The sequence below is a fragment of the Amphiura filiformis genome, unplaced genomic scaffold (genome assembly GCF_039555335.1).
Source record: "Amphiura filiformis unplaced genomic scaffold, Afil_fr2py scaffold_77, whole genome shotgun sequence".
Lineage (NCBI taxonomy): Eukaryota > Metazoa > Echinodermata > Ophiuroidea > Amphilepidida > Amphiuridae > Amphiura > Amphiura filiformis.
Genome location: NW_027305541.1, coordinates 26,683 through 49,850, shown reverse-complemented (window position 1 = coordinate 49,850; position 23,168 = coordinate 26,683). Strand labels below are relative to the sequence as shown.

Below are 23,168 nucleotides of genomic sequence, written 5' to 3'. Positions count from 1 at the left end.
TAGAAAGATCTTGAACCAAAATTATGGCAATGTGCCAACCGCCGCGCCATAGCAAACTCATTTGCAACTCGCCGCGTGACGATTGCAAATATTTGGGGATTCCCCGAGATAAAGCGCTAGGAAAATACACTGCCGACCTCACACCTTTATACACAGAGCTCTGTACACAGAGCGAGCTGCACCTTCATGTCTAGTTTGAAGCGCAAGCATCACAACACTAAACATGGTCGTGTGCAATGAACAATAGGCATATATCGGAGAACAGTACTAAATGTTGAAAGATTTTGCCATAAAACAGAAACAGTCTCAGCAGACCTGAACCCGGGACCTGAACATTTAAAACTTGAAGTGGTTAGGCTACTGGTTACATCAACTATATTGCGGATCACGCCGTTGATTTTCGTCGCACCATCTCGAGTTGAACTTCAGATAGGTTGCAACTTTTTCGCAGATCATTTTGGAGCTTCAGCTTTCAAGTCAAGGTAAATGGAACTTTTCATTTCAATGTATAAAAATGCATGAATGAACACAACTATATTACCGTAAATGATGCTTATTATATCGTGCATGTAATAATAATAATAATTATTATAATGATGATGATTTTGTAAACATTATTAACAATAATTTCAATAGAAGTGCATGCATGCTGCATGGTGAATTCCCGGGGTGAATTCACCATGAACTGCTATTGAAATTACACGGTCTAAGTCATAATTATTATACTAAGTCATAATACAAAATCACGTTGCACAAGTTCACTAATTGGTAGAAGTTAATATGTTTTGATGTCTCTAGGGTTTTCATGGCATTTTGTGAAGTGTCTGCTATTATTAAGTACCAAATTCTTTCATATTAGTCGCTTAATAGTCTACTTTATAGGAACATGTGAAGACTACATGGTGCGAAAAATAAAATATGTTCCAAAAATCACTAGCATTGTAAGGTTATGATGACAGTAATATACTAATAATCTATTTCATTCTGTTTTTAAGTAAAGCAACATTTGGGCGAAACTTGGAAAAAATTAAACTTGCATGATATCAAAACCGTTTTCTTTTTAGAGCGGGTTGAAAAGAGAAATTCTGTCTCGTGAGGAGTGTTACGTCAGAATTTCAACTTTTTTTTCATACACCAAGTTGGCAATATTCATACATTACTTTTTATTGTATTAGTGCATTGGGATAGGAACTCAAAAACAAGAAAAATATTTGCCATTGCTTGAACATGTTTGCTACAGCTATCTAAATAGTCAATATCAGGAGTGTTACACAGAATTAATTAATTGGCAATAATTCAAATTTCTGAAGAAATTACCAGTCTGTTGGTGTTCTTTTAGCCCTGAAAATATATTCCTGAAGCCAAACTGCTGCAATCATGATGTAAAGACCTTCATATTCAAGAAATATGTACATAAAAACATGGTTTTTATAGCTCGACCAAAATGTTACACTCCTGACAATCAATTGTAAGTAATGTAGGCTCAACAATAAAATTGAACTAATGTAATTCAATTTTTTGCCCCTTTTTGAGATAGCCATAGATAGTGTCACCAAAAAATTACAAAAACTACTTTAGAAAATGTGATTTGCAAATTTATATATTTGAGGCTATACAGTTACTGTAGCAAAGTGTCAGGAGTGTTACATAAAACATGCAAGCTGGGCTCTAAAAACAAAAATGAACGTAAATCACCTAAATTCTGTGCCTTTTTTGAGAGGGCCATAGATGTCAACAAAAAATTACAAAGACTGTTTTAGAAAATGTAGTTTATAAAATATTTCAGGCCATATACAGGTAGGCCTACTATACAGTGTCAGGAGTGTTACACAATAGCACTACTTAGATAGATCCTTACATCAGTTTGAAGAACAATGTGATGCTAAAAACTTCAACACAGTTTTTGCACATCATATTGCATGATATAAACTTAAACAGAAAATAATTCAAGATGTTTCTTTTGACAAATAAAAACTTTTGTTTCTGATTTCCACGATTTTTTTGGGTGTTTAAATGAAAATTTTAATTTTTTTTCCAAAACTTTGTTTCCATGTGAAAAATTCTACATGACTATTTTAGTTTAGTGTCTAAGTAATGAATTAAAACTCAAAGAATTACATATTTGCATAATTTTGTCAAAATATAACAAGGAATGACATGGGTCTTTTGTGTTATGTTTCTGAAGATTTTGGACTACTTTTGCCAATAAACCAGTTGAAAAAATATATTTAGTAATATTACTGATGTAATTTTTTTATTTTTTTTTGAATTTAGATATGTTTTGCTTACAGTAGGACAACAATTACATCTCTGAACACTGTTTGTAATTTTGACACTTTTGTCACACTTTGGTGCCATTATTTCTGATTATACCCATGTAATTTGGACCTTTGGTAATGGGTACATTTTTACAATTTCTCCAAACATGTCAAATTTTCTCATATGGCCCATTGCCCCCTTGCGCTTTGCTACTGTCGATGTCATAATTGAATTTCATTTCTGTGGAGCTACACATAATCATGCACAACTTGCAATTAAACACAAAATCAACTGAAATTTTGAAAATAAACCTGTTTTCGTGGCGAATGGCAATCTACTGAAACATACCATAAAAAGAAGATGCTAGAATCACAAAGTACTCCTTTAATATGAAACTGTTCAATTATGTAAGTTAAATGACATGCATGATCAATTGCAGTCAGTAAAGAACAGAAATGATGATGATATTAATAATTAATATTTAGGCAAATACTAGTCTCGGATACTAGTGCGACAGTCTGCATTCTTGCATCATTATGATGGCCAAGGGATTTTTTGTAAAGTTGCAGTATGCTGGGTTTTTCCAGATTCGCTTGTTGAGTAAAAGCACTATCCCTAACCATCTTCATTATATATCCCACCCTTTGCTGAACTCTCTCCATGGCAGGTGTCAACTGCAGACGACAAGTGTTCAAAAAAATCAAATTCAAAAATATGATCATTATTTGAAATCAACATAAAAAAATGTATCAAAATGAGTACAAACCAGGCTAGTATTGGTTCAGTGGTTCTTGAGATAGCTCTTAATATTTTGAGAAAATATCTCAAAACTTGGGCTTTTTTATGTTGAAGTATATGGCTAGCACGCAGAGGATTAATTAATATTAAGGGACCCGGTGTGGTGGGAGGATAGCATGATAAGTTTGGGAAAAGGAGGGAACAAAATTCCAGGTGCAATCTAATAGGGAACACAAATTTGGAGGAAACACACATTTTAACTCTCTCCACGGGGTGTCGACTGCAGACGACAAGTTTCAAATTTTTTTTAAAATTCAAAAATTTCAGAAATGTAAATTTTCATGACCATATTTGGAATCAGTATGAAAAATGCATTAAAATGATTACAAACATGCCTAGTATTGATCCAGTACCGGTAGTTCTTAAGATAGCTCTTGATATTTTGAGAAAATATTTCAAAACCTGAACTTTTTCCGTTGAAGCGCATGCTAGCACGCAGAACATTAAGAGAAGGCAGGAGAGCTTCTCCCCTGGATGTAAATTGATCAGTCATATTAACATTATGCCTTATAACATCTGAAGAATGTGTTGGGGAAATTTGTATAATCACATGTCAGGTTTTTTGTCAGGTATTTCTGACTCAGAATCACAAGATGAGTGAAGTAGTAAATTGCGCAACTTTGTACAGTTTTTTGATACTGATGGGACCATCTGAATTGCAGATGTTATAAGGACATTGTGATCAAGAAATGTTTTGGGTATTTTTTGAGTCACAGAAGCTGGTGAAAGTGCTATAAGCAACATACAAATGTACTTTTTGGATATTAAAAGGAAGTAAATAAGGATACTCTTTACTGGGTGGGTAATTTAATTACATGTAGTTGTACTGGAATCAGGGAAAATAATTTACTGCATCATGGGTAGATGTAATAAAGTAATGGTATGCAGGATTTTGGATTTTCCAAAATGTAGACCTGTTTTTGCGAACACATTAATTGGCTTTGATGTAAAAAGTGAACTTTTTACCCCCTAACCCTGGAATTACGGAAACTTTCGGGCCTCATAACTGCTAAAATGGGGTTTTTTGGGGTTTTCTCCAAAAATGAGCATTTTGGCCCAAATTTGACCTCACAGATATGAATTCATCTAGTCTTTGCCATTCTAAAAATGTAGACTTTTATATTCTTTAGAGCTAGCAGTTATGAGGCTGAGGCCAAAAAGTTTCCATAATAGGCCTAGATATGCGCAAAGACGTCGACTTACATTAAGGTGACCCGATATATTTGGAAAATATTTTCTCAAGTTCAAAAATATATTGATAATGGAACCCCTAATTTCAATATGTTAATGAGAAAAATATGAGCTTTTATCTGATACCAAAATCTGCATTTGATATGTAAAGTGGGAGTGGGATGAAGCTGTCAATCAGGTTACCCACCTTTAAAATGAGCTGCAAATGTATAATAAATATTTCAAATCACGATGTTTCAAAGCTATTAAAAAAACACCTCATTCAAGATTTCATATGAATGCTCAGTGAATTCTGTCAGGTTTTGTGTGGAAATTGTTCAAAATAATTTACATAAATTACATTACTGCCTTATTAGTTTATAATGTTTCCTACTAGATGCCTCATCACGGCAAACTTTGAGCTCGCGGTGGACCCATTTCCCGACCTCCGTTTGAATTTAAATTTGGACCACTTATTTAACTTGACAAGTGGCACACTTTAATCATATTTGATGCACCCTAATTAGCGTCCTATACCATCTTGTTCTGTTATATTTATTCCTGCTCTGATGTTGAAACTGGAAATTCATAAATTATGTTCTGAATTATGATATACATCACTTTCAACATTACTTGAAAAATAGCAGCAATAGATTTCAAGAGATATCATCGGCGACAACCCTCTAGTCCGAAGGTTCCCGTAGTCCGAAGGCTCCTCAGTCCGAAGGTTCATTAGTCCGAACATGTAATTTACCATTCGCTAGTCCGAATTTTCTGGAAAAGGTTCGCTAGTCCGGATGTTCAGGTTCTCTAGTCCGAGGGTTCTCTAGTCCAAATAATAATAAAGGTTCTCTAGTCCGAATCACAGGCTCGCTAAACCTAACCATAAACCCTAACCCTAGGCTTATACCTTATTCTATATATTCGGACTAGAGAACCTTCGGATTAGTGCACTTAATTTGGTTTTCGGACTGGCGACCCTTCGGACTAGAGAACCTTGGGACTAGAGAGAAGTCACGATATCATCACGATTCTAGTTTTATAATAACTACTAGTACCGTAAAACGGGGTGAATCGGGACAGTTTGGGCATGGCTTTAATTGTATTTTTTTCTTTGTAGCTTCAATTGCCACAGTCATTGGTGCATTTTATGTCCACACATGAGATCTACATACTGGTAATGTTAGATTGAGTGGATTTCAAGTGCTTTACCTCTTTTTAAAAAAAAAAGTGACTGTCCCGATTCACCCCGAGTTTGGGGTGAATCGGGACAGCAGAGTAAATAGTATTTGATGAAGGTTTGAATTAGTTTTTGTACCCTTTATCCCCACAAATGAGGTGAATTGGGACATTAAACAAGTATTTAAATACTTCTCTAATAATTTAGAACAATTTAACAACAATTGATGTCATGTTTACTGCCATAACTTGGATGTTCTTTGGTACCCTCAACTGGACTGTACTTGTTACGGTAAAAAGTAATAAAACTTTTGACCTTCACATTTCATGTTAAAACTTAAGTTTTCATTGTTCTTTTCTTATCACTACTTACATAAGGTAATACTACAGTGTTTCTTACCAAATAAATAATGCATTTCTCCCTAAACATTAAAAAAAAATACCGATAATCATGTGTCATTTTTAAAGGAAAAAATAACGAGCGAGCTGTGACTTTCAGTCAAAATGGACAACTTCGCACATATTGCAGACAACTGTTAAATGTTCTTGCTACTTGCATGTGATTTTCCATCAATAACAATTATCATGTACATACAGCCTAAAGCAAAACAACCTTTGGCCAAACACATTATGGGCAATTTAGCAATACCATACTGGTACCAACTTGCAACCAGTGCCATTAAAAACAACTCAGGAATGATTTCTATCACTATCAGTCCAACAAATTGAACATTGGCAAACATTTTCCAACTCTAACAGCAATATTCAAAGCATAATTAACTCAATAATTACTGGAACTTCAGGATAAGACTAACAACATTATAGTTCAAGTGGTTGTCCTCCAAAACTTTTTTGGGTTAAGGGTGGGTGGTTTTCAAATTTGTTTTTCTAATTTTCTAATTCTAAGTCAAATTATAGAGCTGCCCAATGACCTGTGCCCAATGAAGGTGCAAATAGGTCTGTTTTACCAATACATATCTTAATACAAGTTATACCATTAAAGATACAAACAAATTAATAACAATATTTTAAAAACAAAGTACGTATTTATTTAAAACCTGAAAATCCTTTCAAAAAATTATTTCTGGAATTCTGAAAAATAGGTGTGGTAAAATTTTGTACCGGGACAGTAAAAACTCACTTCCTGTTTTTAAAATTAGTGGTGGGTGGTACCGGGTAGAGGACAACTAACTATTACAGGCTTAAGGTGATGCCACATAGAGAATAATCCAAACTTAATACCATTAAAGCTGCTACAGTACATTGTGTCCCAATTCACCCCGTTCTCAAAAGTTCAAATCTGAAAAGTACAAAAATCAACAAAATTAAAAATTTCTTTGGACTAACCAAATTTTCACTTTTACAGCACTTGTAGGACACTTTTTGTGAGGTCCCTGTGCATTTCCAGCTCATTTCCTCCAATGGTTCCACTGGGAGGGATAAAGTTCTGACCACATCATTTTTTTGGAGCAATTGGAGGAAATTTTCATTTTAGTATCCTGGGCTCCATATTTCCTGTATCACATGTGCAAAGCCACCATTCTGATACTGACAGTCCATTTTTTAAACATGGGAAGAGAAACACACAAAACAATCAATTAGGTTTGAAAAATTTGGTGTCAAAAAACTTTTTTGTGTTTTGTCCCGATTCACCCCGGTGTCCCGATTCACCCCGTTTTACGGTATGAGATTTACCTCCCTGAATTATGCAGTGACTGTCTGAATCGATTGCATGTTGAAGGGGAATTATGTGATTTCAGCATAAGGGGATTTCCAACTTATAAGTGTGCTATATATGAAGGATAATCAGACAAAACATATACAACAAGACAAAATTAAGCATGTTACCATGGTTACCAACTGGATTTAGCAGGAATTTTTATAAACTGGCCTCAAAAAGAAACTTGAGGCTAGTTTATTTACTGAGCAGTGAACACTATTCTAATGTAGTACACATTGTTGTTTGTTTGTAATATTTGCTTTTTTTTTTTTTTTTTTTTAATTTCTTTAAAATTTTTTAACATAACATGGTAACATTAAACAATATTTATGTATATTAATTAAATTTTAAGCACATCACATTGCATGACATAACATCACATTAATTATATACATTATAACATATTTTAATAATCCCCAGCTATGGCAAATGTAAGCATTTTAATACATGATATGCTGTCTACTGTAGATAGCAATACATGCAAGATGGCTCATTTTGTTGTGTTGTCGTGCCTTGACATTTGTTTTTGTGTAAATTATTGTACATTAGGTAAAGATTCATGTCCTTCTCTCTTTTGTAGTGACTTGTGGCCAGACTCCTTTGTGAATAATGTTGCAGGTGGTTTGTCCATTTCTTCTCCCACACAACTATTGAATAACTTGAGTACTTGGATGTTGATTATCTCTTGTGGTAGATTGTCTATGACCGACGGTTCTTGAGATAATGTAGCAGTCTTTTGTGGGTAGTAATTCTATGAATGATTAGGAATGTCCCTGGTGGAGCGCTGAATCGGGGCGCAGTAGTGTTTGTACTGGTATGGAAAGGTAACCCTCAAGTGCTGTGTTTTATCATATTTATGGTGCCTTGTGGCACTTGTGTTCATGCTGCATGCTGTGCTATGCTAAGACAAAGGTATCTATAAAATATGACTTAACTTATAATAATTATGATGAAAATATGCTTTCATCATGGACTGTAGAAACTAACAGTCCATGCTTTCATACATGTTCATATAATTTATTTTAAAAAAAATCTGATATTTTCAGATGAGTGAATTACTCTATACATGCTTTCGTGTGGGACTTCTTGCATGGCTATTCATTACTTATGTTGGTAAGTAGCATTTTCAAATCTAGGGCCTAAAAAATTATTTAATTGGCGCAACATAAAAAAAATAGGGTAGGTATAGGTAGGGATACCCCGTTGAAAACATTTTTTTTAAACTGCTTAGAAAAACCAATTAATTTTAATTGAGTACCTGATTTTAAAAAAAAAGCAATTATTTTTGTTTTATCAAAACATCGCCAAGCTTGTCAGTGTTAGTTTAGAACTTTTCAAGAATAATAATAATAATAATAATTATTATTATAAGGACACTTAAGATTTTGATGGTTTTTTTGCAAAGTGCCTATTAAACAGTTATCCTATCACTATGGACCACAATGGCCTCATCCCAATGGCATAGCTCAATAACCTCAATTAAACACTGGTAGTGCAAAATATGACCTCAAGTTGCAGAGTATGAGTTTTTGTTACCCCAAGTTTTCAAAGGTCATTCAATGAATGTATAAATGTATTGGGGTGAGCATGTTGTGGATCCTAGTGTATTGATAATTTATTAACCCTGTAACTCTACTTTTCAGAGTGCTACCATGTAAAGCAGAGACCACTGCCATATACGTTTTGTGAAGGCTCCTTTGAACATTTTGTAATCACATGTGTGGTATGTATTACTCCAAACTGTCGAAAATGAAAAGCAAAATATTTTATGTCATCTTATAATTATGTGACCCATTACACCCCCATCAACAACCTAATCCCCACCCTCCACCCCAGTTGCATCACTCTCTGTTTCTTCATCAATCTTGGGGTGACCCTGAACAGCTAGTTTCGAATATGTATATTTATAAATATGCACATGACCCAATGGCATCAGTGGCGTACTGTGGCCGCTCCTACCCGGGGTGGGGCTGAAGAAAATTCAATTTTGCCGCCCCCTTCCTCAACAGCCCGAAAAGGTTGACCCAATTTTTTTTTTCTGTGGTTTGAAAAAGTGAAAAGCAAAAAAAAAAAAAGGATTATAGGCGCCCTAAAAGCAACACATTTAATGTATAGTACCGTTTTTTTCAAAAAAATTTATACTTTTTCAAATTTTTACCCCCTTTTTCTTTACTAATTCTTTTTGCCGCCCCTTCTTCATCTGCCACCCCTCTTTTTGCCACCCCTTCTTCTACCGCTGCCCCTTCGTTTTGGCCGCCCCCTGCTTTTACCCCGGGGGCCCAAAGCCCTCCCCACAAAATATGCGCATGGGGATGACATACCAAGACAACCAAGTGTGACCAAATCCTCATACAGACAAGGATAGCAGTGGTGTACTGAGGCTGCTCCTACCCAGGGGGCTGGAGAAAAGGTGAATTTTGACAACCTATGGCAGCGCTGAGGTAGTCGCATGCATTTATGAATATAGTCGAAGCACACTGCTGAACTGCAAAGATATTTTGCAATAATGCTATGTGTCAGATAATACTAATATTTATTTGAATTACCAAAAAACAAAGCAATGTAATAATGATATTACAAGTAAATGGTAATTCAGGAAAGAAAAATAGACTTGTAAGTCCAAACACATAGTGCTTTCCTTTCCAGTTACACAACATAATTCATATAAGAAAATACAAAAATAATACAAAAAATAAATAGATTGATAAATAACCTGCAGAGGTGCAAAATTTTAGAAATTATTTTTCTCACTTGAATTCTGCTACTTGTAGTAACAAAATTTATATGCACACCAAATGGTTCAGTTGTTGTTACACATGATGGCAGGCCCGTACGCATGGGGGTGCGTCGCACCCCCCCCCCAAATTTGCCAAAGTGTTCAAAAAGTCCCAAAAATGTCAGAATTTGCTAGCGTAGCGATCCAAAAAAATTTTTACGGGTTTTTCGTCAAAAATGTCCAAATTTTGGAAAGAAAGTCCACTTTTCACAAAATCGCCCCCCCCCATTGTGAAAAAGGTCCACTTTTTCAAAATCAGCACCCCAAACAAAATCCTGCGTACGGGGCCCCTGCATGATGGCATGCTATATAGAGTTAGATCAATGTCTTTTTGAGCAATTGCGACTGAGTTTCATCCCTGGTTTCAAGTTAAAAAAAGTTTTTAAAAAATCCCACCGACAGACCCTGTCTTCTACAGTGTGGCCCAGGACAATTCATTTTTTAGCCTAACATGCATTTGAATAAAATATGGAACCTTTTTTTCTGCAGACTTCCAGACAAGGAATTAATCCCAAGCCCAAATGGAGGGGATGGAATAAGGACGATGAACTCATTGATATAGATGATGGACCAGGTGGCAACTATCTCTCCCTGAAAGACCCTAATAACCATCAAGTATTCTACCTGCTCTTATCCAAGGATGTACTACAGGCTGCAAATAGTGGTGATAAGTATGACTGTTTTGACCCAAGTCAGAATTATACAGGGGAGGAAATAAATGGAAGGAGAGATGAGGTACCAACACTCAATGTGTTACCGGTAGAACGTGAGTGAAATCATCTTATCGAGGGATTAGTGACAGATGGTCTTATCTTCAATAGCTGCCCTATTGACATTTGACAATTTCGGCATTCTATATTGTACACAATATAAAAAAATGACATCTGGCAGCTATTGCAGATAAGGACTTCTTGCTGTAAACCCCTGTATGATTAAATTTGTATTCAAATGTTGAGTGAGATGCCGACCATCGGACTACTAGGATCTTGTACTTGTTTTGCTTTTTTGCTCATTTCATGTACCTTCTTGATGTTTGTGTGTCATCTCCCTGGACAAATTATACTTTTGTGTTGTGTCATGATGTCATGGGGATGTCATCTGCTTTTTAGATTTCTGTTTTTGTTATGTTTTAATGATTGATCGAATTACTGGGGATTTCCCTTGCATTTTCGAGCAGGTTAGTTCCATACATAACAAATTGCATGATACCCATATTTGACTGTGTACTGGATTTTGTAATGTAATTGTTAACTTTGTAAATTCTCCTTGGGTATGATTGTTTACTTATTTAATTATTTTTATAGTTTTATGAATTTTATGTAAAGCATCTAGAGGCCTTTTTGGTATTGGGTGTATATCAAGCACCTTGTTGTCATCAATCTATTTCCAAAAATTATTAAAATGAAAAAATAAAAATATTGTGATAGAACCATAAATTGAATATTACATTGATTGTTTATGTATAGGTTGCTTGGAGGAGCCAACAACAACAACAATACCATCAACAACAACAGTACCATCAACAACATCAACAACTACAGTACCATCAACAACTATAGTACCATCAACAACAGCATCAACAACTATAATCCCATCAACAATAACATCAACAACTACAATACCATCAACAACAACAGAGACGATAACACCAACAGGACCAATCACAAGAGAGAGGACTGTTCCAGAGAAGCCATTGTGTACTGAATCACCCCCTAAAGTTGATGGAGAAACTGAAGAACAAACTGGAGAAATTGATCAGGATCAAAAGAATCAAAGTAAGTTGTTTCTTTATTGCAAACTACAATTCTTAATGGGCTATTCCAGAAAATAAGTGCACACCAGGGAGGTAAATAAGGATAATTTACTGGGTGGGCAATTTAATTTATTTTTGCCCTCAAATAATGGAAAATAATTTACTGGGTGGGCAGCAATAATTAATGGCATCCAGGCGTTTGGATTTTCAGAAATGTAGACCTGTTTTTATGCATAATTTGGCTTTGATGTAAAAGTGGACATTACACTCCCCCTAAATGCATCTTCTGCCAATTTGTAGTATATTCATGTAGCAACTTTCAAAAAAAATAGTGTATACCATATTATATTTCACTTGTACTTAGAAATCTATTATTAATTATCAGTCACCATTACTCCTACGTAGGAAAAAAGCAGTAAATTAGATGGAAATTATTATATGGTGCCCAATTTTTTGTGGGAAAAATAATTTACTGGGTGGGCACTTTTGGGCAATGGGCAAGTTGAATTTACTGGGTGGGCAAAATAATTTACTGGGTGGGCAAATACCCACCCAGTTAACATGTTATTTACCTCCCTGGTGCACACCCCCTATAGAGGAGCAACTTTTCAATCAAAGAAATGTTGGATTTCCAAGTCTGCTTTCTGAAAACGACTGGAATTCCAGTTGCCAAAGGCATGGAAATCCAAAAATCAGATATATCCAAAATGAGCTCTCAAATTGAGGATTTCTGATTTTGAACTATTGTTTTGCTGGATTTTTTCACCTTTGGACACTTTAAAAGTCTGGATTTCCAAAAATCACGACTGGACAAAAAGTCCGGAAATCCGAACTCCTCTATAGGGGGTGTGCATCTATTTGCTGGAATAGCCCAATTGTACTTTAGGTGATGAAAAATAAGCCTGTTCTAAGAGACTATCATCATCATCATCATCGTCATCGTCATCGTCATCGTCACTGTTGTATGTTTTTTTCTAAGAGACCAACTTGAACCTACCCAGATTTTTGATCTTGGTGTCCGATATGTCTTAAAAAGTGCAGTTTGAAACATGTATATTGTGTAAAATTTGAGTTGGGTCCTTATAATTGTTGTGGGCCCGCAATATTTTAGAAATACAGGCCAGAATGGCCTGAAAATATTTCAGCTTATTTCCAAGACTGTACAAACCAGATCTTGTTTTCTTAAAGATACATTGTAGAGTGCAAAGTTTTCCTTTTTTGAAAAGTTCATTTTTTATTTTATTTTCCATTTTCTAAAATATTCCTCAAATTCCCCAATACTAGGGAATTTTGTCAACTTTCAAGAAACGCTGCATGTACACCAAGAAATAAAGGAGCATGACTAAAGGCAGCATAAGACTCAGTCCATATTTGTTATTTTCTCCATTGAATAATTCATATACTTAAGGTTGGTCTGAACCCTGGAAATATGGAAACTTTCGGGCCTCATAACTTCTAAATTGTTGGTCCAAAGTATATAAAAGTATACATATGTAGAATGGCAAAGACTTGATAAGTTCATCTGTGAGGTCAAATTTGGGCCAAAATGGCACTTTTGGCCCCAAATCCCAAAAATAACGGGTTTTAGCCCACTTCTTTTTCGTGCATCGTAACAAAAAATATCTAGGACCCGTTTTTTCATTTCTTTGAATTTCGACCAACTTTGAGAAATTTGCGCCAAAAATGGTCCAAAAATGCAGATTTGTCAAAAAAATCATAAAAAAGCCTGAATTTGGCCCAAATTTCAAATATTTTTGGTGAAATTGGTCAAAATTCAAAAAAATGAAAAAACGGGTCCTAGATATTTTGAGCTAGTTTAAAAAAATTAAGAAAACAAAAATTTTGGCCCAAGAATTTTTTTGTTACGATGCACGAAAAAGAAGTGGGCCAAAACCGTTATTTTGGGGTTTTGGGCCAAAAGTGCCATTTTGGCCCAAATTTGACCTCACAGATGAACTTATCAAGTCTTTGCCATTCTAAATATGTATACTTTTATATACTTTAGACCAACAATTTAGCAGTTATGAGGCCCAAAGTTTCCATAATTCCAGGGTTCAGACCAACCTTAAACCAGTCAAATGCATGAGATGTCAGGTTCTAATGATGCCTGAGGTTGGTTTCAAACTAAAGTTTGTAACAAGCAAAATTGCTCCTCCGAGGTGAAGTTTCTGATGAGTATTGGAGAGCCAATTAAGCCAATTAAATAAAGGAATTGAAAAAAATATCAGTAAAAAGTAGTAAAATGTGGGGTTTGCTTGGGCCTTTTACTGAATGTATAATTATTCAAAATAGCCAGTATGTTAGCCCGGTGGGTTCAGTTTGTATTTAAAGGTAGGACGTATGACCGTTCCAGGATTTGAAAATGACCCCTATTTCACGGGGAATCAAGGACATTTGTAGCAATTTTACCCCCTATTTTGCACGAAATCAAGGAAAATTTGCCCCCAAATACCTCCCCTATTTTTATCATTTTGAGGACGCATTTTCATTTCACCCCCTTATCACAAGGAATCGAGGACATTTTCCAGAAATAAATACCCGTATTTTTACCATTTCAAGGACGCTTTTGAATTTTCCCCTTTTTTTTTATCGGAAAAAATACCCTATCAATTTTTGTTTGGAACTACTTAAAAAACGGACAGAAAAAATACAAAAACAAAACTCAGAAGCGGTAAATCATGGACAAAAGTCCTAGAAATACACCCTATTTTTCATTTCAAGGACAATTTTGCTCCAAAACACCCCTTATTTAGACAATTGCGAACAATTTTGTCCTCGAAAATTCCGCGGACATTTCTTGAAAAGTACCCCTAATTAGAACCATCGTGCGTACACATTGTCAGTGAAGACTGAACCCACCGGGTATGTTAGGTGGAAATAAGCTTAATTTTGCAAAACTGCTGGACAAAATTGTATTTTCCATCTCTAATTCTGCCAATCCTCTTTCCTGTTTTCCTTGCAGATAATGTAGTCATGATATTAATGGTAATTCTTATAACGCTATTGGTAGGCGTGCTGGTGGTGTTGGTCTTTATATGGAGGAAAGTGAACACAGTTATATACAAGCAAAAAAGGTGAGTTCTTATGTCCTTATGATAACAAAATTACAAAAATGTACTTTTATAGGATATTGTAAATACATTGTACAGTGGCGGCGCCACGGGGAGGTGGGGGGGGGGGCAAGGGAGGCAATTTGCCCCCAATGCCCCAAAAAAAATTCCTGGCGCCGCCACTGACATTGTACCATCACTTTACTATTTGTGAACGGCAGTGATCCTGGGGATTAGCAGAACCAGATTTCTATAAAAACCTACCCCTAACACTAGGACTAGTTTTTATCGGGACTTTTTGTGAAAGTCCTCCCTATAAGACCAAGTGCACAATTATGACAATTATTGTACCGTAAAACAGGTTTGGTTTTTTTCGTCCCCTAATTTATGTATGTACCGGTATATGTTTGCATTATGTGCATAGGGAGGAATATGCCAGAAGTGACATGGCTATAGAAAATGGACTACCACTCCTACCTGTTACCAGAAGCACATCACATGACTGCAGTGGTCATGTGACAACCAGCTCGTGTGACTGTAATGGTCAGGTGACCACCACTTTAAGTGACTTCAATTCTCTTAATGGTCATGCACCTACAGATCCGATTGATAATGTTTAATGACCAACAAGAAGTTACCAGGCAAGTTTTGATTTTGTCTCCAATAGTGACCTGATCTGATCCACTCAGGCCAAAGTTGGAAATGTTGAAAATTGAGTTACCGGCGCTATTACTAACTTGCTCAGTAGTCAGTATCTACACTTGCTGATGTTGAATCTCAGGGTCTCTTGAATACTTGGTTGCACAATTGAACCTTTTATATGTCAATTTTCTTTTGGTTTTTATTGGTTTTTTTCTCCTCACTTTTTGCTTAAATCTCAGTTTCATTATTGCCGACTTTAGCCTGATTGGATCATATCTGGTCACAATTATGTTTTCAATGAAAATGCTGCTAAAATGAAATACTGAAAAATGCATGTAATGTGTTGAATATGATGGCAGAGCTGGGCTTATAGTGACCAATTTCAGCATTAAAAAAACCCATTTGAATTAATGAAATATTGCATGCCTCAAGGTGCACGACATACAAACAACTTTACATAACTTTGTGATGGAACAGCAGCACAGTGGCGAAGCATGAGTCATCCTATTGGGGGCACCGACCATGACCCAGCAAACATTGTAGTATTGGGCCGATTCATGTTTGCACACCGGCATCGGACCCCGGGCATCGGACTGGGCCAATACTGGTTGTAAACTGGACAAATTTATATTTTCTGGCTGAACATGCCAGTGTGTGGGTAAGAGAGTGGGAGTCATTGAAGAGTAAGAGAGAGAGGGAAAGACGAGAGAGCAAGCTTTAAATAGTAATTTTTACTTGTCCAGTTTACAACCATTACTGGCCCAGTCCGATGCTGGTGTGCAAACATGAATCGGCCCAATTACGGGGTCCAGTATTGGCCCAGTTAAGTAATGTTTGCTGGGGAGGGTGGCACAGGGCCTGATTGGGGGCACAAGCTCAGTTTTTCTACAATTTTTTCTATGGGATTTTCTAAATTTTTATATCGATGGGGAGGGGGGGGGGAGCATGCGCAGGATGAGTGGGCACTTCAGTGTTTGGACTTTAAGCCCATTCACTCATCCTGAATTATTTGCTTTTGTCATGTATAAGAAATGTAAAGTGTGTTGATATGTTGTCACATTTTCTATTTTGCAAGTATTTCAAATAAATATTATTACTATTATCTATACTAGCGGGTACCCGCGCTTCGCGCGGGCCCCCGCTAGATGAGTAAATGGGAGCGGTTAGTAAACGGGAGCGGTTAGTATAAACGATGGAAATGGTAATCATGTCAATTGGTATCGCTTTTAACAGCTCAATTATTACGCGGTTAGTGATGTGAGCTAGATGTGGTAGGCCTGTCATTTGTTGCCTCTACTTTGCAAACGACTTCCTTAGCGTTCTTTCTTTCTTACTTTCCCGTTCTTTCTTTCTTGCTTTCCCGTTCTTTCTTTCTTGCTTTCCCGTTCTTTCTTTCTTGCTTTCCCGTTCTTTCTTTCTTGCTTTCCCGTTCTTTCTTGCTTGCTTTCCCTCCCTTTCTCTCTTGCTTTCCCTCCCTTTCTTTCTTGCTTTTCCCTCTCTTTCTTTTCTTTCTTTCTTTCCCTCCCTTTCTTTCTTGCTTTCCCTCACTTTCTTTCTTGCTTTCTCTTTCTTTCTTTCTTTCTTTCTTTCTTTCTTTCCCTCTTTCCTTCCCTTTTTACTTATTTTTTTCTTTGTCTTTCCCTTTTTTCTTTCAGTTTCTCTCTTTCCTGCGTTCCATTTCTCTTTCTGTTTCTTGCTTGTTCACTTTCTTTCTTTCTCTTTCTCTCTCTCTCTCTCTCTTATTTCTTTCTTTCTTTCTGTCTGTCTATTTCTTCTTTGTTTTCGTTTCTCTCTCCCTTTCTCTTTCTTGCTTTCCCGTTGTTTGCTTTTTCTTTCTTTCTTTCTTTCTTTCTTTCTTTCGTTCTTTCCCTCTTTCCCTCTTTCCTTCCCTCTTTCCTTCCTTTTTTCCTTCCTTCTTCTTTCTTTACATAGGCATACATCCCGGGATGAGTAATAAATTCCTCAATATTTCGATAAGGGGCATGATCTACTGAATCACCTCCATGTTGACGCATGTATGTGGGTTCCTTTCTTTCGTTCGTTCTTTTTTTTATATGTGTTTCTGTTTCATCAAGTAGGCCTATAGCAACATTGGGTTTCAAGAAGGTTGAGTTACATAGCGTAAATTCCGGTGTTGGGGTCGGTATAACCCCCCCCCCCAATGTTTTGATAAGGTCAATGGTCCGTACAATCACCCCAACTTGACACAATAGATGTGGGTTTCTGATAAAATTAACCTCATTTTTGGCCAAACTAAAAAGTGCCAATTTTGCGGCCTTCGTGCGAATTTGTTTCACTTTTGCACAATATAATTCACCAGTAGGCCTAATTAGCTTGCCATAAATTATTCTGTCGCCAAGATGCTGGCTTCACTGTAGGCCTATTGCAAGAAATTGATTTAAACGGACCCATCCCCCATGCCATGTCAAGAGAAATCACGCCATTGTTAATGTTGCCAAAAGATGCCGGATTCACTATTAATATGCCTACTTCAAGAAATGTTTTCATCCCTCCCTAATGTCAAAAAGAAATCTCACGCCACGGATATTTAGCGGTTGCGGTTTTATACCATGCTATAATCTGCTAATAATGTCCCACGCTCCCCATCGAAATTCATCACAACATGACAAACGAATAAACTCAAATTACTTTCCAATACCGTATATATGCCTAGGCCTACCTTGAATTTAAAATCTTCGCAAAGTCATCACAAATGAAGTTTCCGAAAGTCATAATTTGCATAAACGAATGCAGTTGATATATTATTATAGCCGTTGCGGTTACCATGCCGCATAATGCCCACTCTCCGTCGAAAGTCACCACGAACGGATACACTAATATCACTTTCAAAATAATCAGATCACTTGGACCATTTATTTTCAAAATACGTAACTTAAAACCACCTTTGTCTCAGCCATTAATTTGTTAGTTCCGTCTAAGAGATGTGATATTTTCCGTCTTAGATGAAACTGGAAGTTTTGTTACCATTAGCGCGTCGGGAAGTTGCCACGACCTGTGCGTAATCCGCGTATAGGCCTAGCAACGCAGCAACGGACCGTAAATAAGCGGGCCACCATTGGTTGATCTACCGAATAAATCCAAATAATTATTTGTATTTATTAATTTATCTATCTATCTATGCATTTACCATTCATCTGGAAATGCTAGAACTTATTTATTTATCTATTTATTAATTTATAATTTATCTATAATCTCCGAGATGATACCGATGAATCGATCAGTTCCTCTTCAAAGTATCGATTATCGGCAAGTTCCTCTTTAATAGTATAGATGCTCCTATGATGCAATGTCACTGGAACATCAAGAAGTTTAATTCAATTCTCCGTTATTTTCTATTACAGAGATATGCTACAAGATGCATGACATCATAGAATGTCTCATTTCATCAACAGCAAGTCTTTAATTTTCATTTTGAGAAGTTTAGACGGTATGCTGGATGTTGATTTATTAGCTTGAAGAAGTAGGAGACCTGTTACCATGGTTACCGTCTGGGGTTACAGCACCTGAGAACCAGGCTGTTACCATGGTTACCCTGCAATTTTAAAGGAAATTTCCTGTTTGTAAGGTAGTGGTATCACTGGTTAATGGTTGTTGACTTTCAACTACTTAGCCTAGTAGTATGATCAAGAGAGTTCACAGTGGAAGAGAATAATGAAGTTTATTTAGTACAACTTTGAATAACTTTACGGTTGAGAGATTTTTCATTGAACTGAAGAAATAGGGACCTCATTTTCGCAGATTTTTTAACACTTTACAGTTGAGAGATTTTTCATTGTACTGAAGAAATATGGACCTTATTTTTGCTGATTTTTAACAACTTTACGGTTGAGAGAGTTTCCATTGAAAGAAATCTGGACCCCCGGCCCCCGCACTCCGTGAATCCGCGGGTATTCATGCTTGCTGGTGAACTTTAAAAACACCCCCTTTTGCATCTCATTTCACAAAGTTTTTAGGGGAAAACACCCCTTTTTTAGCGATTTCGCGAATTATTTGCCCTTTGACAATATCCCTACTTTCGCTAAAACGCGAACGATGCTACTCGATGAAAATACCCTTGTTTTCAATTTCGCGAACACGTAGTTTGAAAAAACACCCCTTTTTTGTGTGTTTCGTGAATCACGTTTCTTCATCTGAAAACACCCCTTATTTCGTGAAATTTTCGTAGAGGATGAATACCCGTGGATACACGGAGTGCGGGGGCCGGGACTGGACCTAGGCTGGTATTTTGGCAAAAAAGGTGTCTCAGTGCAAAGCCTATGCTGAGTGCAACAGACTTTGAGGTCATGAGGATGCTAGCTAGTGCAGTAGGTGCACACAAGCAGTGAAGGAGAAAAACCCTGTCACTGAGAACGTCCTGTTAAATTTGTAGGCCTATTGTTTGAGCAACTTCTGAAAATTTGAAAGATGTCCGTTTTCTTTGGACAAGAGTGGACAAGGATGCCCAGTGACAAAAACATGTGCAATATTAAATTGAAAGCTGGGCTTTCATTCCTAATAGAGGAGAATTGGTTTATCCTCTCCGTTTTGTAAATTATAATAAACATGGTAAATGGTTGATTTAAACCATTAAGAAAATATCAGTTTGTTCCATGCATGTAATTAATTTCCTTTTTAAGGAATACTCTATACTAACTTATGCTGTTTAAATGTATGCCTTAATTCTCTCTTTTTAATGAACACACTATGCTGTTTCCATGTATGCCTTGTCTATAAAATGTCATTATTATAGGGCCCAACGTTTTTGCGATGCCCTGTGCAACTTGATTTTCTCCACGCAATAAGATTTGTTCCAGTCAATATGACTTTTTCCCTGCACTTCACCAATTTTGTGCCAAATTTCTGCAACATAATATGGTTTTCAGTGGTGTACTGTGGCTGCTCTTACCCGAGGGGCTGCAGAAAAGGTAAATTTTGCCACCCCTTCATCAACAGTCCGAAAAGATTGATTCAATTTTTTTTTGATTGTTTGAAAAAGTGAAGAGCAAAAAAAAGAAAAGGATTATAGGCATTAGCGACCTAAAAGCTAAAAATTTTATGTATAGACCCAATTTTTAAAACCTTTTTCATAATTCTTATGCCCTCTTTTCTTTAATAATTATTTTTGCCCTCCCTTCTTCTTCCACTGCTGCGCTTACCCCCAAAGCACCCTCCAATGCATGGTGGGTATGCATCATAGGGGCACGGGGGCATGTGCCCCCCCCCCCAATCTACTGCAAAATTTTGAAAATCCCACAGGAAAATTTCGTTTTCAGACCCGGTGCCCCCCAATCATGGTTGGTGACCCCCAATCGGATGACCCCACGCTATGCCACTGCCTCCAAATACGTGCATGGTTTTTCTACTTGCTTTCTACCATTTTCCTCACGAACAATGATCTAACAACCCAAACCTTACACTATTCTTCAAACCAATGATGTCGCCAGAACTTTGCGCAAACACCCACCAAATTAGCCATTTTCAGTGAAATTTCCTGTGAAATTTTCTCTGTAATTCTCATGTTTCACAATACGATGTGCCACCAGCGGTTGCTTTTGGCAGTCAAATTTTCGACTCCAGAGTCGACATCGCCGTTCTAGCTGCTATTGAATTTTCACGCGAGTGTGATAATAAATATGTTGAAAACAGCTCCATGGAGGATTCCCTGTGATCAATAGATAGAAAATGGATCTATATTTGTAAATGGCATTTTTAGTGTGCATTCGCATGTAACATCATTATAATGACATTTAAACCCACAATGATGCATGTTCCTGTATTGTATTTGTATTACGCTGGCTTTGGATGTCGACTCACTTTCCCATGATGCACTGCGTATTTTGGCCTCGAACCAGCAACCGCTGGAGGCGCATCGTATTGTGAAATGCGAGAATTTGCTATTTTCCATGCAATTCCCCACAAAATTGACCATGCAATGTCACATTCGTGCAATTTTGCATAATTTGCCATTTTTCCCCATGTAATTTTTTTGTGTGCAAATCGTTGGGCCCATGATCAGTATGTAAATATTTATTTGTCTATATAACTCAAAATTAGGTCAATGTACAACAGTATCTCTACAGGATGTAGATTAGTATTATTTGTGTCTATATATTTTTCTAAGCATGATAAGGTGCTATCAATAATCATGGCTATATGTTTCTGATGTGTAGGGGTGTGTGTGCGTAAACAATGTCAACATGGACAATCAGGGACACTCATGGAATTGGAATCAAATTTGATTGAAATTCACAATTTAAATATATGTGACATGTCATGTCAAAAGGAGACACTTTTGGGCAGGATCGTAAATGGAGAAATAGCCAAAATTCTGCCCGGGGTGATTTTTCACAATTTGGGTTTATTGCGAATTTGTGATGTTATTAATGTTAAAAATATTGTCTGATAGTTTCAGACCAGAATATAATTGTATTTTTTGAGACATTTTTCAAGGTAATTTCTACTTCTCAACATTGTCAATAACATTTTTAAAGGCCGATATGACGATATCTCAATTTCCAATTTTATAATACCATAACGTACGAACGCAATATCTTCGCTTGGGAGTGTCCGATTTCATTGGGGAAAACAGCATTGTGGACCAATATATCTCTATATTTAAGATATGTAAAAACCTCAAAATTGATAACCTGCCTAAAAGTGTCTCCTTTTGACATGACAATTGGGTGGAGTTTGAGTTGGATCCAACAATGCGCCAAAAGCCATATGGGGGGTGTAGGGTGAGATGCACCCCTTGCAATATGAAAAAGGTCCACTTTTATCTGTAAAAATTGTTGAAGGAAAATTCACAAAGATCCACTCTTTTTCAGGAAGAACAATACATTAACCCTTTTTTGAAAGCAAAATTCACTAATGGTCCACTGTTTAGCGCTTGCAACCCAGTCAAATAAACCCTGGCTCCCGGTACCCCAGGTCAACATAAAAAGTGGTAACCATGTGTGTTCTTCCTTTTTCAAAACCCCCCTTTTCACTGATTTTTCATTGATTTTACCCCTTTTTTTTTGCCAAATCACTGACAAAATCAGGGTAAAAATACCCCCTTTTTCAAGGTTTTCAATGAGAAGATTTCCAGACACCCCTTTTCAATGACTCCAAATATTTTAATATATTAAGTACAAAATGTGCAAGTATGAACATTACTTTGATGGAGGCTGAAGACTCGGGCTGAAGACATCGATCGAAGCGAACCTGTGAAATACCCCTTTTTTAAAAATTTCGCGGAGACAATGCTCAGAATACCCCCCCTTTTTTCGTGTTTTTGCGGTCCGCGATTTCAGTCAACAAAATACCCCTTTTCTGCGAAATTTAGAACACACATGGTTACCACTTTTTATGTTGACCTGGGGTACCGGGCCCTGGCTCAGGGGCTATTTTAACGTGCCTCACTGTCACGTTCGTGCAATGAGATAAAAGTGTTGATGAAGTAGAGTGCGTTTCAAAAATAAAAAAATTGACATTTTTACCTGAATGTGACCGTAAGAAAGGCTCTACCATTGTCTACTATTAAAGCCTATCTACACGGATTGTTAATTGTCACTGTACGAATATTTTATCTCGACACGTACGTGACAGTGAGGCACGTTAAAATAGCCCCTGCCCTGGCTTGTGCAGACCTGATCACTACCACCTCAAAATATAGTACTTTTTGTAGTTCACACACACCCCTATACATTAATGTCATATTCAATGTGTATTGAATTGGTACTAAATGCATTGAATTGGCAGCGAATCAAAACAACTGAGTAAACGAGACTTGAATGGAATCAAAATACTTTAAGGGTCATGAGAATTGAATGACTTTGT

General features: G+C 36.7%; 1 protein-coding gene across 1 annotated transcript; it reads left to right on the top strand.

The window, feature by feature from the left end:
- The first annotated feature begins 185 nt into the window (after positions 1-185).
- Positions 186-22,258, top strand: LOC140144755 (uncharacterized). The gene is made up of 8 exons (XM_072166560.1): positions 186-482; positions 8,173-8,239; positions 8,770-8,849; positions 10,392-10,668; positions 11,369-11,677; positions 14,618-14,729; positions 15,130-15,346; positions 18,710-22,258. Exons 2-7 carry the CDS (start codon positions 8,173-8,175, stop codon positions 15,323-15,325), a joined length of 1,041 nt encoding a protein of 346 aa, XP_072022661.1. The 5' UTR covers positions 186-482; the 3' UTR covers positions 15,326-15,346; positions 18,710-22,258.
- Positions 22,259-23,168: the final 910 nt, after the last annotated feature.

Excerpts from the sequence above, each read along its gene's own strand:
- LOC140144755 (XM_072166560.1), top strand. The coding sequence starts at position 8,173 with ATGAGTGAATTACTCTATACATGCTTTCGTGTGGGACTTCTTGCATGG. Across the intron at positions 8,240-8,769 it reads GCTATTCATTACTTATGTTG|AGTGCTACCATGTAAAGCAG; the intron begins GTAAGTAGCATT and ends TCTACTTTTCAG. Across the intron at positions 8,850-10,391 it reads ATTTTGTAATCACATGTGTG|ACTTCCAGACAAGGAATTAA; the intron begins GTATGTATTACT and ends TTTTTTCTGCAG.